General features: G+C 40.0%; 1 protein-coding gene across 2 annotated transcripts in view; it reads right to left on the reverse strand.

The window, feature by feature from the left end:
• Positions 1-18,032, reverse strand: part of DCAF5 (DDB1 and CUL4 associated factor 5) — a 106,957-nt gene that overhangs the window by 61,235 nt on the left and 27,690 nt on the right. For both annotated transcript variants that reach the window (XM_032405399.1, XM_032405398.1), the window contains exons 2-5: positions 8,360-8,503; positions 5,866-5,902; positions 4,827-4,966; positions 2,973-3,102 (exon numbers count right to left, since the gene is read on the reverse strand). In XM_032405399.1, coding sequence (XP_032261290.1) covers positions 2,973-3,102; positions 4,827-4,966; positions 5,866-5,902; positions 8,360-8,471 — 419 coding nt within the window. In that variant the 5' untranslated portion in view covers positions 8,472-8,503. The remainder of the gene's footprint in view (positions 1-2,972; positions 3,103-4,826; positions 4,967-5,865; positions 5,903-8,359; positions 8,504-18,032) is intronic.

Below are 18,032 nucleotides of genomic sequence, written 5' to 3' on the forward strand. Positions count from 1 at the left end.
AACCTTAGAAGAGTTGAAAGAAACAGGTAAAAACATCCTAGTCCACTATGCTCCTCCTTTTAGTCCAAAAAGGAATCAGTCAAGATTATCAATTAACCTTATTAGATGACTTTTCTCCCATATGGGCTTTGAAAACTACAGGTTACCAAAGAAACCATATAACCTCACTCATAATTAAAGACATAATCAAAACAGGAAGATAACATTTCCCCCCACAAGACAGTGTAAGTGTAGACAAGGGTCTGGACAAATGTGTAGTCTCATGCATAGTTGGTAGGTTTGTAAATCAGTGTAGCCTTTTGTGGTGGCAAGACAATGTGACAATTTTTATCAAAAATATAAAAGCATACACCCTTTGATGCAGCAATTTCCTACAGATATTTTTGCAAAGGTAGGCCAAGTGCTATGCAACCAAGCTCAATATAGCACTGTTTATAATGCCCGCTGGAAACAAGAAGTCCTGGCTATTGGATACGCCATATAAATGGAATATCATGTAGCCATTAAAAGAATGTGCTAGAGGGGGCACCTGGCTGGCTCAGTCAGTGGGGCATATGACTCTTGATCTCAGGGTTATGAGTTCAAGCCCCATGCTGGGTGAAGAGATTACTCAAAAATGAAATCTTAAAAAAAAAGAAAAAAAGAACATGCTAGATCTGTAAGTACTGATAGGAATAAAGCTCCAATACATATTAATTGAAAAAAGTAGTTGAAAACGGTGGGTATTAATACATGGTTCCTTTAGCCTAAAGTTTTTAAAGGATAGATATACATGCTAGTATGTGTATTAAATTATGTTCTAATACATAAGAAACTGTTCATTATAGTTACCTTTGGAGAGTGACTAGAGACCAAGAATAAGAACCATACTGATGTACAAACATGTAGAAAATGTAAGTAACAGATATAATCTGGAGATGAGATTTTTTTTCTTTTTTCTTTCTTTCTTTTTTTTGGTTTGTTTCGTTATACTTCTCTGGATATAAACCTTAAATCTGCATGGAGCACTGGGGGTTATATGCAAACAATGAATCACAGAACACTACATCAAAAACTAATGATGTACTGTATGGTGACTAATATAATAAAAAATTAAATTAAATAAACCTTAGATCTAATAAATGTTACTTTAAAAATAAAACAATAGGGCGCCTGGGTGGCTCAGTCATTAAACGTCTGCCTTTGGCTCAGGTCATGATCCCAGGATCTTGGGATCGAGCCCCGCATCAGGTTCCTTGCTCCGCGGGAAGCCTGCTTCTCCCTCTCCCGCTCCCCCTGCTTGTGTTCCCTCTCTCGCTATGTCTCTCCCTGTCAAATAAATAAAATCTTTAAAAATAAATAAATAAATAAAAATAAAACAATAATCTCACTTAGATTTTTTTTTTTTAAAGAAGTCATGTTCAGTGAGGAGATAAGTAGAAAGGGAAGGAAAGCCCAAATACAACACACAGTAGGAAACCGCTGGGGGGACATTAGGAGGAGAATTAAAACACTCACCCTCTCCTCTACTCTCAAGACACTGCTGACAGTATGCACTACTCAAGCTTTCCATTGGAAATGAATAATAGCTCAGGGCCCCACTCCAGTCACTAGCTATTCATTACAATTTTAAGTATGGGAGGTAGTAGGTTGGGAGAAGGCTGGCATAGTTAGTCCAGTTCCTGCCCCTTGTAAAATGAATGAGGCAGAACAGCTGTTCTTAAAGAGTCTCGAGTGGCAGAGAATGTTACAGCCGAACATTGGGAAACACAGGCAGGGAATGAGCCTCCCCAAGCACACAGTGCAAAGGCACAATAGGGATCCTGCCACTGTATACATTTCAGTAGGGTGGAAAAGCAAGGGCTGGGTGTATATGCACCAAAGGGCAGGAGAAATCTCTGCTGCCCTACAGAGCCTCAGGGAGCCCTGCTCAACAACAGGAGCAACCCTCTGGCCTATAGAGATCTGCTGCAATAGTTCTAGATCCCTCTGACAGCCCCATGGAGAGAATTAGCTAGAACTAAAAATCACCAAGGAAGATAGCCTCTGTACCTAATTGCCCCTTTCATCTGAGGCCCATGAAATAAATCATAACCTCGCTTACTTTCTATGATATACTTCTGCAATATTGCTTTACAAAGTAGGAAGTTACCTCCATGCAGAATTTCCAGAACAGCCGACAATGCATGTAAGTCTTTTATAAAGCAAAGCTAGCTTTAAGTACAGGTGCCATAAAAAGTTGTCCCCCCACCATGGTATTTAGAGAATATGAAAAAGCCTCCTACTCGCCCCCATCCACACATTTCCCTTAATGATGCCTGAAATTCTCCCATTAGTGACTTGTACCATCAAAGATTGTCCTCAGCGTACTCTTTTAATAATGCAAACAGAAGGGAAAACATGTTAGGTCCCTAAAACTATAGTGCAGTGGCTCTTAACCTTTATTGTCTTAGCCACTGGTCTCTTTGAGAAACTGAAAAAAACAAATAAACTCCTTCATAGAAAAATGCACTTAGATGGGTACATAATATAATTTCCACACAATCTGAGGGATTCCCAGTTCTCCTGAAGCCACGTAGAAATCCCCTCCTGCCTGGAGTTAAGAATCAATGGTTCAGTGGCCACAGTTTGACAAATTCTCCCCCTCCATCTCCTCCATCCCCCCCTGCAAGAGCTCCCAGGCATCTGGGGAACCCTGGGCCTAAAGATAGAAGGCAGTACTGAAGGGAGGCTCTCATCTATTTGCCTAGAATTGACTTGTCTAGAGTCAGATCACAATTTATGACTCCCTCAGCAAGGAGTGTGGATTTTTCACACTGCCTGTCCCTTGGGGACAGGGCTCCCCTGGCTTCACAGGCACCGATACATGTTAGGAGATGGCCAACTGAGAGCAACGGCCAAACAGGTTCTCACAACCCTTGCTGGCTGATCACATTACCTGAGAGTTGAGGCAGGGGCAAGTTTTAACACCATATAAATTAAAGGGGGCTCACCTCTGAGGTTTTCGAATATCCCAGAGTCCCACTCCTTCCTTTGAATTGGCTGTGGCCAATAACCTGGGCTCCACAGGGTTAAACATGACACTGTGAAAAGCTGATGGATAGTTTGCCAGGCAGAAGGGCTCTGTGAATAGAGAAATGACAATCAGCCCCATAGCTCATTCAGCGCCTCTGGGCCAGAGGCAGGCAAAGCAGGAATGTGACCCTGTAGAAACCGTCCCTAGTAGCTGGAGCCCCAAAGCAGTGCATCAGCCCAGTAGTCGACCCTGCTCACAAGGACTAGCACACTCTGTACACACCAAGTCTGAAAACAGCAACTCTAACACATATAAGCAAACTGGAAGCTATAATACTCAGAAACACTGAGTATTCTACCTCTTCAGATCCTGTGACAAAACGGAAATGGTCACAGGAACTAAGAAGGTAAGCTGTTTTACAGTAAGTAAGATTGAATTCCACATGAGCTGGAAAAATTCACAATTACTGGTAGGATTATTGTACCTGCATCCAAATTTATTAGTTTTAGAAATTAAAAGTTTTAAAACTACACAAAGATTTAATGAAGACAAAGCAAAACAATGAGAAAATCGAAGGCGAGGAAAAACAATAGCACAGTCTTCCCTTCTCTCTAAATTGCTCCCTAAACTGAAGAGAAAATAGCCTCAGTCTAGAATTTTATCATTTCATTCCCCGTATTGGAATATTACAAAAAAAAAAAAAGAAAAGAAAAAAAAAATAGGCACCTAACACTTGAACTCTTACATCCAGCCAGCTCCCAATCAACTTCACTTAGAAACCCTGCATCCCTTTGCCTATGTTAGCAGGCTCCAGGCAAGGAAGGAATCACTCTGCTACCCAGAAGGACATACTCTTGTGGAAAGTGTTTACAAGCAACAGACAGAAAGCACACTCCCCAGTCTAGGATTTCCACGCGGGACACTGCACAGGCCTCTAGGCAGTCCAGACAGAGGAGGCTCTCACCTCCCCAGCACATGGTGACTCAACTACAGCTGCTCCTTGCAGTTACCTTATCTGCCTAACCCCAAGAACAAGCTTTTCTTATAGCCCGAGTCTCTATGATGAGGCACAGGCCAGCACATTAAATGCTCTGAATACAGAATAATAAAAAGATCCAGATCCTGTCAGACAAGACAGGCAGGAAAGTAATTCTGTGTACACGGGTATGATCGTGACAAAGCTGCACCAGAGGTGGGGGCCAGGGAGGCACTGAGGGTAATGCTGGAGGAAAGAGTCTTTGAACACAGGCAGAGTTATAGAGTAAACGCTCTATTCGGGAAACGAGCTGAAAAGATGCATTTCCTGAAAAACTTCACAGAAATTCAACAGAACAACTCTTCATTTTACACTTCAGAAGCCCAAAGAGCACATCTGGAGGAGGAACTCACCTGGACAATCCCTCTTAAACAAAGCGTATCTGTCATCATTTTCAGTTTCTATACACATACCTAAAATTAGGACACGAGCACAGAACACCCCCTGTGCATGTCAGCACCATACAGAGCTGGCTCCTGGGAGCTACCCTCTACAATGAAGTACTGCATCTTCTATTCCTTGGGGCCGCTAAACACCATGGTACTGTGGGGTTTCCGACAGGTCCAAGGGTTTGTGGAGGCTCACAAGCGGCTAGAGAAGGCCTGAGAAAGGTGCCTCACTTCTGGCTTAGGCATAGGATGGGACGTCTACAGACACACATCTGTGCCCCACCGTGAGAGCTGCCTCTCCCTTTACATCTCTCCCACTCACATTAGTCACCCAGGTCATAAACTGCCTCTGCAATGAGCCTGACATCAAACTCTCCAACACAGTCCAACAGCCCTTTGACCCTACCTCCATGGGGAGACTCCCGGATGTCCCAGATGAGAACCCGGCCATCATCTGAGGAGCTGGCAAAAATGTTGTCATTCACTGGGCTCACCGACAAGCCATATACTGCATCTTCGTGAGCAAACACATCCAAGGTCTCGCTGCTGAGAGACAGAGAGCAGAGAGAGGCACACAGGCACACACATGCACACAAAGAGTGCAGAGTCCCAGCCCTAGAGTTCCTCACGTAGGACTCTCCCTCATTTCCAGTGCAAAGTCAATCAAGCGAAACCCAAAGGATATTGTATTTCCTTAAAAAGTAGGTACTCAACTTTCAGGTAAAAAAAAAAAATTCTATTAGAAAAACTTTTTATAGATTTCATGGTGAGTTTGTTTTTTGCACTAAATGAGCATAGCTGAAAGTGACTTGATAGATGAGTTTAGTGTTTTCACTTCCTGCAAAATGTATCTGCTTCTGTAGATTTGGGGGTGATGCCTGATTTCCAAAAATAAGGGAGCACTTTAAAGTAACCAGATCTGATATCAGCAGGGGAAGAAGAGGGTCGATGTGGCTGTCTGGTATGTGAGCAAGAGCATGGCTCTGGAACCAGGTGGCCATGTTCAGATCCCAGCACCACCTGACCTTAAGTTACCTAACATCCCTAACACCTCAGCTTCCTCATCCACAATGAGACCAGAATAGTACTGCTTCATAAAATCATTGTGAGGGTGAAACTGATGAACACATGCAAAGCACTTAGAATAGTACCTGGCACATAAAGAGTAGTTATTATTATGTTGTTGTTTCCTTCTCTTCCAACCTCTCCCTTTAAATTTTCACCTAAAAAGTGTGTAAGTTCATTCCACCTTTACAAATCCTTTTCTTTTTTTTTTAATCAAAATTTTATTTCAAAATTATTACAGAAATCTGTTTCAGAAAAGGACAGCTGGCTTCATGTTATTTCCTTCAAAAAACAACGACTACTTTGGTCTAAAGAGATATTTGCCTCTCTTCATATGAAAACCAGAGTCAGTCACCTTCACATACCAACAATCTATTTACCTTTCGACATCATGGAGGATAACTTGCTCGTCATTTCCTGTAAGGGAGAAAAGTAGACATTTGATAATTCCTGCCAAGTGCTACCTGCCCATATCACATGAAATCTTAGTTTTCAGAAAGCATATGAGCAAAGTCAATGTTAATATAAATTAGGAGTATTAATTAGAATTAGAAGAAAAGTTTTATAAAAATAACTTCAGAAGGATATAAAGAATTTTTGAAAGCCTAGTAGCAACTAGATATAGGTTTCCAAAATGAATTATTCGACAGAATATATATATATATATATATATAATATAAAAACAACAACAAAAAACTGTGGCCATTAAGAAAAAGAATAAAAAGAGTAAATGATCATGGGCAAATTAAATCATTCATCCAAGCTAGCTTTTTTTTTTTTTTTAAGCAAAACACTCAACTGTGAGACTTAGAATACAGATAATCTATGCCTCAGTTTTTTTAACTATAAAATAGGGATAATAATTGTACCTACTTTGTAGGGTCATTGCAAAGATACAAGTACATTTGTAAAACCATTCAGAATAGGGCTGAGCACTTAGTAAGTCCCCAATAAATGTTTGCTACTACTCATATCCTTATCATCTCATAGCATTAAAATCTGATGACTTTGTGATTATAAGTGATGGGAAACTTTTTTCTCTTGCATTTTTCTTTATTCCATCAAAGAATCTAAAAATAATATATTCACAATATGTGTAATCCTGCTTTCAAAGGGTTTATATAACGAAACATAAAAACCTGAATATGAAAAGACAAAAGTAAAAAAATTCCCACTCTACACTGAAAGCACAACCAACAGTCACTTAAATAGAAAGTAATAGTAGCAGTAGAGATGTGGCCCGGGACATCTTAAATCCCTGGCTATCAACTCTATTGTGGGTGCATAACAAGTAAATCAAACCCATACTAATGCCTTCTAGGTAACAGGCACAGCTGAGGTGCTAGGGATACGAGAAGAGGAGGAAGATTCTGCCCGACCCTTGAGGAACTCCCAGTTCATCTACACAAACAACTAATAATGACAAAATGGGTTATCTTGTTGTAGTGAAATGCTCTATAATGGGCACACAGATAAAGGAGCAACTGTTTCCTTCAGGAGCAGGTTGAAAGTACATGGCAGAAAAGGAGAATGTTTTTATGGGGAAGAAGACATCTGAACAGAAACTCCAGTAACTCAAAACTCTTACCAATGGAAGACTTAGGGGAACTGGCGGGGAATGGATGATTAATCATGATCCATGAAGGAACAGCAAGAGCAAACGATACAAGGGCACCTAAGATAGCAAGTGGTTTAGTGGGCTAGAGTACAAAATGCTGGGGAGGGAGATGAGGCTAGAGAGGTAGACAGAAGTGTACACTTTATCCTGTGGACACTGTGGGGTCAGAGGTTCACACGGTAAAACTTTATTTTTAAAAGAAAACTTGTGATAAATAAGAAGGAGGGTTAGAGACTGGTTGCAGAAATCACAAAGGCCACTGCAACAGTCCAGATAAAAGATAAGGACCTGAACCAGGGCAGTGGGTATAGAAAGAGCGCAGAAACTAAAGGATGAATGTGAGAGGCTTTCAAGTCTAGATGGTGAGTGACAAGATAGGTAAATGAAAGAAAGGAAGGTTTGAGGATGACTTCAAGATTTCTATTAGGCTGACCATGTGGAACTGTCATTTTTATAGTTAAAAGTGCTTCAATATTAGCAGTTTCTTAAAGTTAAACCCAATAGCTTAAATCATTAGGTGAATGCTGATAATAACTGAGAAAAGGAATCCAGGGAACAAGAGGAAATATTTGTGCAGGGGAGAAAGACTAATAATTTTGGTTTTAGATCCGCTGCACTTAAATTGCTTTTAGAACACACAGGTAGATATTCCCTGGGAAAATCTGCAGTGCAGAAGAGAGGTCAGGGCTAGAAATGTGGTGGTCAGAAAGGAGTCTGGCTGATAGATAGAAGACATCACCAAGAGGCTGGCTTGAGCACAAGCCATTCCAATTGTACCCTAACACAACGTTTTTCAAACAGGAGCCATCCATGGATCAGGACATCAATTTGAGTCACAACCTTTAAGATCTTTAAAAATGAAATAGAATTTTTTAAAAATCAGAATGTACCACACATAATAAGGTTAAGTACTATTTTAAATATGTGTGTGTTTCTGCATGCCAGATTGCAATGTAAAAAGTTTTCTATCGAAAAAGAATGAGAGTGAAGGATCAAAAGAACAGAAGGAAGGAGGGGAGGAAGGACAGAGGAGGGAGAGGAGGAAGGACAGAAGGAAGGAGGGAGGGAGGGAGGAATTGCTCTCATATACCTGTTCGTATTTCTGCTGTAATGCAGAAAAGACAAGCTATGGGAAACCAGTAATTCTACAGCTCAGTGAAATAAAGGAAGAAAAACAAGGAGTTATTTTAGCACTCCTTTATCTAAAATCTCAGCCACAGTGAATTGCCCAAGGTAGAAATCTCCCTTCTTCTCACCTCCAGAGAATACTTTGGTGTTCCCACTGTTGAAAGCCAGGCAAAAAATGTTGGAATGGTGCTCTCCTTTCAGCTGTATGGGCTTGACTCTGGAGTGGATAGCTTGTTCCATGTGCCATAGCAGAACCCGGCGGTCATCTCCTCCTTGAGAGGGGAGTAAGAATCTAGGGTTAAGATGGCTGACACTTCAAGGCCGACACTCAGTTTTGCCAGCCTTGAATCCCATCCTTTCCAAAACTGCAACTCCCAACACCGTACGATTCTGATGGGGCACATAAACCCAGGACTCTACCCCCTTAACCATCAGTAGACACATGGTCTCTAAGCCACTCACTTTTTCCCAGGAAAACTTGAACAGACATATAGAAATGGAAAGGGATAAACACCGATATTGAAACCCTCAAAGCCACCCTATTCCTGACTTTCCAGAGACTCCGTTGTTTAAATATTTCTTCACTTGGGGTGCCTGGGTGGCTCAGTCCGTTGAGCATCTGCCTTTGGCTCAGGGTCCTGGGATTAAGCCCTGCATTGGGCTCCCTGCTCAGCAGAAAGCCTGCTTCTCTCTCTCCCTCTGCTGCTCCCCCTGCTTGTGCTCTCTCTCTGTCAAATAAATAAATAAAATCTTAAAAAAAATTTTTTTTAATAAATAAATATTTCTTTGCTTGCTACCTAAAATCCTTCTATAATGCCCCCCCACACCATTTTTTGTCTAACAGAAGCTGAGTTGGGTTTTTAATGCTTGCAACCAAAGAACTCTATAGTAATATTTCTAGCACACTAGATTTCTCTCCTTGAGGTGATCTCATTGACTAGGGAACAGCATGCAAATGACAACTAAGGAACTGCCTGCCACAGCACCATCTAGACAGGGCCTTGCTCTCCTGAAGCCCAGTCCAGCTCTTTCCTCTGCATAACTCACAACAGTCTGAATTAAATGAGCAGACTGTATATACCTACATATACCTAATGGTATTATCCTGCATGAGCCAGCTCCTAAAGAATGAGAATATGTATATTCTATGTATTTTTTATATTTGCAGTTGCATTAAAAATGTCTGGAAGGATGAATAACTTTTAATGTTAACAATGATTAACAGTGGTTACTATTTTCAGGGAATAGGATTAAAAGAGGGGGAGGGCGCCTGGGTGGCTCAGTTGGTTAAGCGACTGCCTTCGGCTCAGGTCATGATCCTGGAGTCCCGGGATCGAGTCCCGCATCGGGCTCCCTGCTCAGCGGGGGGTCTGCTTCTCCCTCTGACCCTCTTCCCTCTCTTGCTATCTGTCTCTCATTCTCTCTCTCTCAAATAAATAAATAAAATCTTAAAAATAAAAATAAAAGAGGGGGAAAGAACTTTTATTTGATATATTTGGCACTGATTTTTTTATAACACTGATTTTTTATATTATTCTAATAAAATTTTAAGTTACAAAAGGGGCAAAGGGGCGCCTGGGTGGCTCAGTCGTCAAGCGTCTGCCTTCGGCTCAGGTCATGATCCCAGGGTCCTGGGATCGAGCCCCGCATCAGGCTCCCTGCTCGGCAGGAAGCCTGCTTCTCCCTCTCCCACTCCCCTTGCTTGTGTTCCCTCTCTCTCTAATAAATAAAATCCTTAAAAAAAAAAAAAAAAAAAGGGGGGCAAACATGAGCAGCAAACCACAGCAATCTCTATACCTCTTCTTCCCCTTGTCCATTCCATACAACAGCCACAAATTATAGCACATCCATATGAGGGCATACCATGCAGCCATGAAATCAGTAAATCTCTAAGAACTAACTTGGAAAGATGTCCAAAGGTCTTTGTTAAGGGGAAATGTAAGGTGTAAAACAATATGTGTACCAAAATCCATTTTGTGTAAAACAAAATTTTAAAAAGCTCCATGACCAAAGGAACCTTGTCAATTTTGTACACTGCAGAGTCCCCAGCACCTAAATGAGTGTCCCCAAAGAGTAGACTTTGAATTAACATGTCCATATTTGCATATCTATGCTTATCTTGGTTATAAAAGAAACTGTTTATAGTGGACACCACCTCCAGGTTAGAGTTGGGGAACTTTTTTTACTGTGGTAAAATACACATAACATGAAATTTACCATTCTAACCATTTTTAAGTATACAATTCAGTGGCATTCAGTATATTTGCACTGTTGTGCAACCATCACCACCATCCATCCCCAGAATCTTTACATCATCCCAACTGAAACTCCATACCCAATAAACAACAACTTCTCCCATCCCCAGTAACCACCACTCTACTTTCTGCCTATATGAATTAACTGTTCTAGGTAACTCATATAAGTGGAACCATACAATAGTTGCCTTTTTTATTCACTTCGCATAATATCTTCAAAGATCATCCATATTGTAGCATGTTATCAGAATTCCATTCTTTCTTGAGGCTAAATAATATTCCACTATACACACACACCATATTTGTTTATCCATTTATCAACTGATGGACATCTGGGTTGTTTCCACCTTTGGGCTATTGTGAATAATGTTGCTAACAACATGGGTGTACAAGTATCTGTTCAAGTCCCTTCTTTTAATTCTTTTGGGTTTATACTACTGGGAAACTTTTATATTTTAATTTTTACTTTATACCTTCCTATAGTACTTGCCATAAACATATTTCCTTTTATAATAATAAAAAAATCAAAGAAGATAGAGCGGCTAAGTCAAACTTATTCTCGCTCCCCTAGAAAGAAGTTGCCTTTGCTTCTTCAGTTTCTTCTTTCTTTCATTGTAGGTCAAAATCAAGTTCTATGTTCTCCTCCCCCTTCATTGTCTACCAAGCTGAACCCTTAAGTGTGGTCCAGTGTTCTGTGTTTATGATTTGCCTCTTTCAACTATGACTTCTCTGGCCTGGGATGGTTATCTAAATTCTGTATCTTGGGGTGCCTGGCTGGTTTAGTCAGTGGAGCATGCAACTCTTGATTTCAGGGTTGTGAGTTCAGGCCCCATGTTGGGTGTAGAGATTACTTAAAAATAAAATCTTAAGAAAAATTTTGTATCTCTTTTAAGTTAAATTTATAAAAATAAAGATGTGGGTTTTTGTTGTTTTATTTTAATGAATAAGGACACAAAGGAATTTTTTAACCTATTAATAGATTTATACAGGCAGTGGGTACTTTAGTTCTCCATAGTTCTACTCTTACTGTTTTTCCCTAACACTGAAGCCACAAGTCAGGGACCTATCATGGCTTTTGCTACGGTGTATCCTATATTACAGAAATATTTTCTGTACCCATGTCTCTATCAAAAGTGTAAAATTAAAAGATAAAAAGGCCCACATGTTTCTTCTACTTACTCATGTTTCTAATCTAATCTCTCTGAGCCTGAGTTTCATCAAATATAAAATGGGGATCATAACAATTCTACCCTCATGAGTTTTACAGATTATAAAGCCAAGTACAAGAGGGTTAAGTAACTTACCATGGTCACACACAGTAAGTAATGTGGCTGAGCCAAGATTCAAAAGGAAGCAGTTAAGACTCTATCGCCTCCATTCTTAACCCCTATTCTAGGCTGCCTGCCTTACAGAACCAAAAATGAACCATAAATGACAAAGCAGTTCATCTAATGGACAATTGAAGGGATTCCCCACCTTGGAAACATAACTCAATAATGTGTAGATAATGTGTAGGTTAGAATAAAACAAGGGAGCCTAGGAATAAAAATAGAAGCTGACTGAGCTGGAGTAAACTGAAAGACCAGGAACAGGGAGGGACCAGGAAAAGACTGCCTGAATAATTGAAAGATTCTAGCAATACACAAAACTCACAATGGCTTGGTATCCAAAATAGACAAAGAATTCCTACAAATCAATTTTTAAAACCATTAGGAAAAGAGGCAAATATGACAATTCACAGAAGAGGAAATCCAAATAGCCAAAAAATATTACAGGGGAAGTCAACCTCTAAATTAATCAGGGGAATGCATGTTATAATTTAAATACATTCTTACAAAGTGGCACAAAGAAATGTACAAGAATGTTCACTGCATCACTGTTTATAATAGCAAAAAGCAACCAAAGCTGTGGACAACATAAATATTCACAAACATATATATTAATAGTTCCATTGGAATACTAATACAAATTAAAACTAAACCAAACAGAACACCATACAGCAGTTAAAATGAACTAGAAATATGTGTAACAACATGAATAAATCTTGAAAACCTAATGGTAAGTAACAAAGTTTCAGAAGGATATGTAAAAGTTAACCATTAAGTATATATTTTTAAATATACAAAGTAATACCATATATTGTTTGTAGATAAACACATCCAGTAACATTTATCTTCGATTAACTTCTATTGTATCTGCAAAGTTTTGTTTCTTTAAAAAAAAAGACTACAAGCAAATTTAACAAATTGTCAACATTTTGTCAAATCCAATTACTTTCTTTGCTTTTTTAATTAATTTTTTTAAATTTCAGTATATTTAACATACAGTATTATATTAGTTTCAGGTGTACAATATAGTGATTCAACAATTCTATACATTATTCAGTGCTCATCTCTCTACTTCTATGTTTTATGATATTAAGGAAGTATTGTTACGTCTCTCTTATTTTAAGTAGGCTCCACACTCAACTTAGGGCTTGATTTCATGATCCTAAGACCAAGAGTCACAGGCTCTATCAGCTGAGCTAGCCAGGTGCCCCAGTATTGTTATGTCTCTTAAGTATGATAATGGCATTGTGGTGCTGTTAAAAGAAAAAAAAAAAAAGTGCTTATCAATTAGGGATGCATACTGAAATAGGTGAAATAGTATGTCTGGAATTCCCTTTAAAATATTCCAGAAAAAGGGGCGCCTGGGTGGCTCAGTTGGCTAAGCGACTGCCTTCGGCTCAGGTCATGATCCTGGAGTCCCGGGATCAAGTCCCGCATCGGGCTCCCTGCTCAGCAGGGAGTCTGCTTCTCCCTCTGACCCTCCCCCCTCTCATGCTCTCTCTATCTCATTCTCTCTCTCAAATAAATAAATAAAATCTTTAAAAAAAAAATTCCAGAAAAAGGGGGGGTGCCTGGGTGGCTCAGTCGTTAGGCACCTGCCTTTGGCTCAGGTCATGATCCTGGGGTCCTGGGATCAAGCCCCGCATCGGGCTCCCTGCTCACCGGGAAGCCTGCTTCTCCCTCTCCCACTCTCCCTGCTTGTGTTCCTGCTCTCGCTATCTCTCTCTCTGTCAAATAAATAAATAAATCTTTTTAAAAAATAAAATAAAATATTCCAGAAAAAAAAAGGTAGGGGGAATAGGTGATCAATAAAATGTTGGTAATTATTATAGATGGGTATACTATACTTCTGTGAATGTTTGAACATTTCCATAAAATAAAACATTTTGGATTTTTAAAATGTTCATGATAGAGGGGCACCTGCCTGGCTCAGTCAGAAGAGCATGTGACTCTTGATCTCAGGGTTGTGAGTTTGAGCCCCACACTGGATGTAGAGATTACTTAAATAAAACTCTTTAAAAAATGTTCATGATAGAAAAAGAAAAATGAAAACAAGACTCCCCAGGATGGACTGGGATACTCATGGCAAGAAATATAGAACTGATGGCACTTCTATTTATTCACTCAGACCTATGCCAGGCAGCACAACCTCTCCTGAATTGAAGCAGCTTAAAAAAAAAAAGTTTAATAAAAAAGAAAATAATATCTACACCTATGCACTTAAAGACATAACCATTCTCAGCTAAGCGTCTTCCCCCATCATCCAGACAGCATTATCTTTAGTGTTCACTGTAGACATTCATAGGATGATTTAATTTTGCCAAATAATGCTTAGTAATTTAAAATACATGGTTATTTGTAGAATGCCTCGGGATCATTTAAAATGATGTGTCCTTAGTATCTAACATGATGATGACAGCCCAAGTCCATAGGAGACTGGAATCACTGAGGCAGAAATTAGGCAATGGCAGGGCCTGCTTCTTCTACTTTGCCCTCGAGGTTAGTGTCAGAAGATGTAAGGTGCACCCCCACACACACACTCACACACACATTTCCTTAGGCAAGGTATTAAGAGTTCTGTGCAAAGACAATACTTTTCAACCATGTGTTGGCAAAAACCACAGTGGGTGCAAACTAGGTCATCACCTGAAATTGCTGAGCTGCTTTTAAGCCAGTAGAGGGAGCATAACAGCTGTGGCCAAATCTCTGACCCCACAAAGTAAAGGAGGGCTGGTGAAACAAGGATAAATCAATTCAGAACCTCAAAAAAACTGGATAGTTCTCCTCTCTCTGTGAATCATCTAGTCAAATTCAAAAGAGCAGAGATGTATTGTATGCCTCCATGCAGCGAGATTGTCGGACCTGCAACTAGTCCAAGTGAAGAGTTTGATCCTTTAAGCCAGCTCTGCAAGCCTGGCAGTTGGGTGCTGCCATGGGGTTGGCCCCAGTCCCTCTAGGGCTCCTCTAGGGCAGCACAGGGACCTCATAGGAAGGCAAGGCCTTTCTGCTTGGCACCAGGACCATGCAAGGAACAAGCAGAGGACAAGGCTTCTAAGCCTGGTTTCCTCATGAACGATTGCTCAGCTTTAATTCATCTGAGAACTCCAAAGGAACATAGCTACTCTGATGCTGGTCATTTTGGGTTGATTTAATTCTGCACTAAACTCACCAACTCATCCCAAAATGTACTATAATCACACTGTGGCAGCAGTACTGTAGTTACAAAAAAAACTTTATATTTAAAAGAGTACTCTTAGGGCGCCTGGGTGGCTCAGTCGGTTAAATGCTGGCCTTCAGCTCAGGTCATGATCCCAGGGTCCTGAGATCAAGCCCCGTGTCGGGCTCCCTGCTCAGTGGAGAGCCTGCTTCTCCCTCTCCCTCTGCCTGCCTCTCTGCCTACTTGTGCTCTCTCTCTGTCAAATAAATAAATAAAATCTTTTAAATAAATAAATAAGTACTCTTTCAGGGTGCCTGGGTGGCTCAGTCAGTTTAAGCATCTGACTCTATCTCAGCTCAGATCTTGATCTCAGGGTCATGAGTTCGAGCCCTGCGTTGAGTTCCACACTGGGCATGGAGCCTACTTTAAAAAAAATAAATAAAAAAGAATACTCTTTTCAAAGAGTCCTGAGCTATAATATAAGCAAAAACTATACATACTGTAACAAAAGTAATTATTTAAAATTTTTCTTATTTTATAGCCCAGAAAAGCTGAGGCCCAGAAGGAAAAGAATTTGTTTTGGGCTTCCTCAGAAATTCAGCCAAACAGAGGACGGGACTGAGACAGCATTCTGAAACTCAGGATCAAATACACCTACAGCACATTGTTTGAAGAGCAGGAGACTAAACCATTTAAAAGTCCATCAGTAGAAGTCGGGTTAAAATTACTGTTCAGTGAAATAAACCAAACACAAAAGGACAAATACTGTACGATTCCACTTATATGAGGCATCTAGAGTAGTCAAATTCATAGTGACATAAAGTAGATGGTGACTGCGGGGAGGGGCAATGGGGAGTTGTTAAATGGGAACAGAGTTTCAGTTTTGCAAGATGAAAAAGTCCTGGAAATGAATGGTGATGATGGTTGCATAACAATGTGAATGTACTTTATGCAACTGAACTGTATAGTTAAAAATAGTAAAAATGGTAAATTTTATATTTATGTTATGTATATTGTATATATATGTTATGTATATTTTACCACAATAAAAATGCAAAAAAACTTATTGTTCATGTATGTACCATGTATTATGATACCAGGAAAAAAAAAGAAAAGCATGAGGCACTTCTGTCTGTACTGACATGGAATAATCACAAAAACAAAAAAGTGTTAAAAAAAAAGTTTTCTTCTTTTTTTCTGTTTTCTTTTTAAAAATGGCAGAATGGGGGGCGCCTGGGTGGCTCAGTTGGTTAAGCGACTGCCTTCGGCTCAGGTCATGATCCTGGAGTCCCGGGATCGAGTCCCGCATCGGGCTCCCTGCTCGGCAGGGAGTCTGCTTCGTCCTCTGACCCTAACCCCTCTCATGTGTTCTCTCTCTCTCAAATAAATAAATAAATAAAATCTTTAAAAAAAAAAAAAAAAATGGCAGAATGGGATTAGATCCAGGATGTTGGGTCCTAGCAAAGGTGGTACTCTGGAAGGCTACATGAAGTACAAGCTTTTGAAGAAAAGTGCCTAGATATCCTGGGGGCGAGTTATTCTACTTCTCGAACCTCAGTTTTATGATTCTAAGATGAAGAAAATACCAACTATCTCACAGGGTTGTTGTGTGTATTGAGATACTACATGTAAAAACACCCAGTGCGTCATATGTTAGGTATACATAACCCTCAAGTTCTAGTTTCTTGTACATATCATTAATGAATTTGTCCTAATGTTTCCAACTCGTTTTAGGTAACATAAGAGTATAAATAGCATGATACATTTTTTTAAGATTTTATTTTTAAGTAATCTCTACACCCAATATGGGGCTTGAACTCACAACCCCAAGATCAAGAGTCACATGCTCTACTGACTGAGTTCAGTCGGCACTCTGATACATTTTAATAAAAAATACACAAATTCGTACATGGAAGGGTAGAATCAAAATGTCTAACAGAGGTTACCTCTTGGGAATAGCAATTTTAGTTAATACCCTTTTATATTGTAGGGACGGACGCCTGGGTGGCTCAGTCGTTAAACGTCTGCCTTGGGCTCAGGTCATGATCTCAGGGTCCTAGGATGGAGTCCTGCATCGGGCTCCTTGCTCAGCAGGGAGTCTGCTTCTCCCTCTCCCTCTGCCACACCCCCTGCTCGTGCTCTCTCTCTCAAATGAATACATAAAATCTTTTTTAAAAAATACACTTTCATATTGCTGCAGTTGTTTGGGGTTTTTTTTTTAACTTACAAAGACTAAAGGAAAATTATTCAGCCTGGCTTAAATCTTTTTAGCCTATTTACTCCTTCTTTGCAGTGTATATAATCGCCACTTCATGAAGCCAAACTTTTTGTGTGGCCCATACCTCTCCTGAGTTCTAAGAGGCAGCATGAAGATACAGAGGCAGAGCCTGTGGGCCACACAGCCAGCCACTTCAGTGAATAGGAAATAAAGTCTGTTTTGCTATTTTCCCAAAGATGAAAATAATTAGCATTATTATTAGTACAGAAATTCATTCACATACATCTTTGCTTGTGAGGTAAGGATTATATAAACCCTTTTTCCAGATGAGGATCAGAGAGACATAATGACTTGCTAATAACCCAAGGAGCTAGGCCTGGAGCCTAAAACCAAGTTGTATCCCTCTTACCAAAGTGGGGAGGCCAAAACACTCCTTAGAATTTTAAGTGAGTCTGCCCTACCGCATTACACAGGAAAGAAAAGCATTTTCTTTCTTTTTTTTTTTATTTAAATTTTTTTATTGTTATGTTAATCCCCATACATTACATCATTAGTTTTAGATATAGTGTTCCATGAGTCATTGTTTGTGCATAACACCCAGTGCTCCATGCAGAACGTGCCCTCCTCAATACCCATCACCAAGCTAACCCATCCTCCCACCCCCCTGCCCTCTAGAACCCTCAGTTTGTTTTTCAGAGTCCATTGTCTCTCATGGTTCTTCTCCCCCTCCGATTTCCCCCCCTTCATTCTTCCCCTCCTGCTACATTCTTCTTCTTCTTTTTTTCTTTCTTAACATATATTGCATTATTTGTTTCAGAGGTACAGATCTGAGATTCAACAGTC

This window comes from Phoca vitulina, unplaced genomic scaffold (genome assembly GCF_004348235.1).
Source record: "Phoca vitulina isolate PV1807 unplaced genomic scaffold, GSC_HSeal_1.0 scaffold7, whole genome shotgun sequence".
Classification (NCBI taxonomy): Eukaryota; Metazoa; Chordata; class Mammalia; order Carnivora; family Phocidae; genus Phoca; species Phoca vitulina.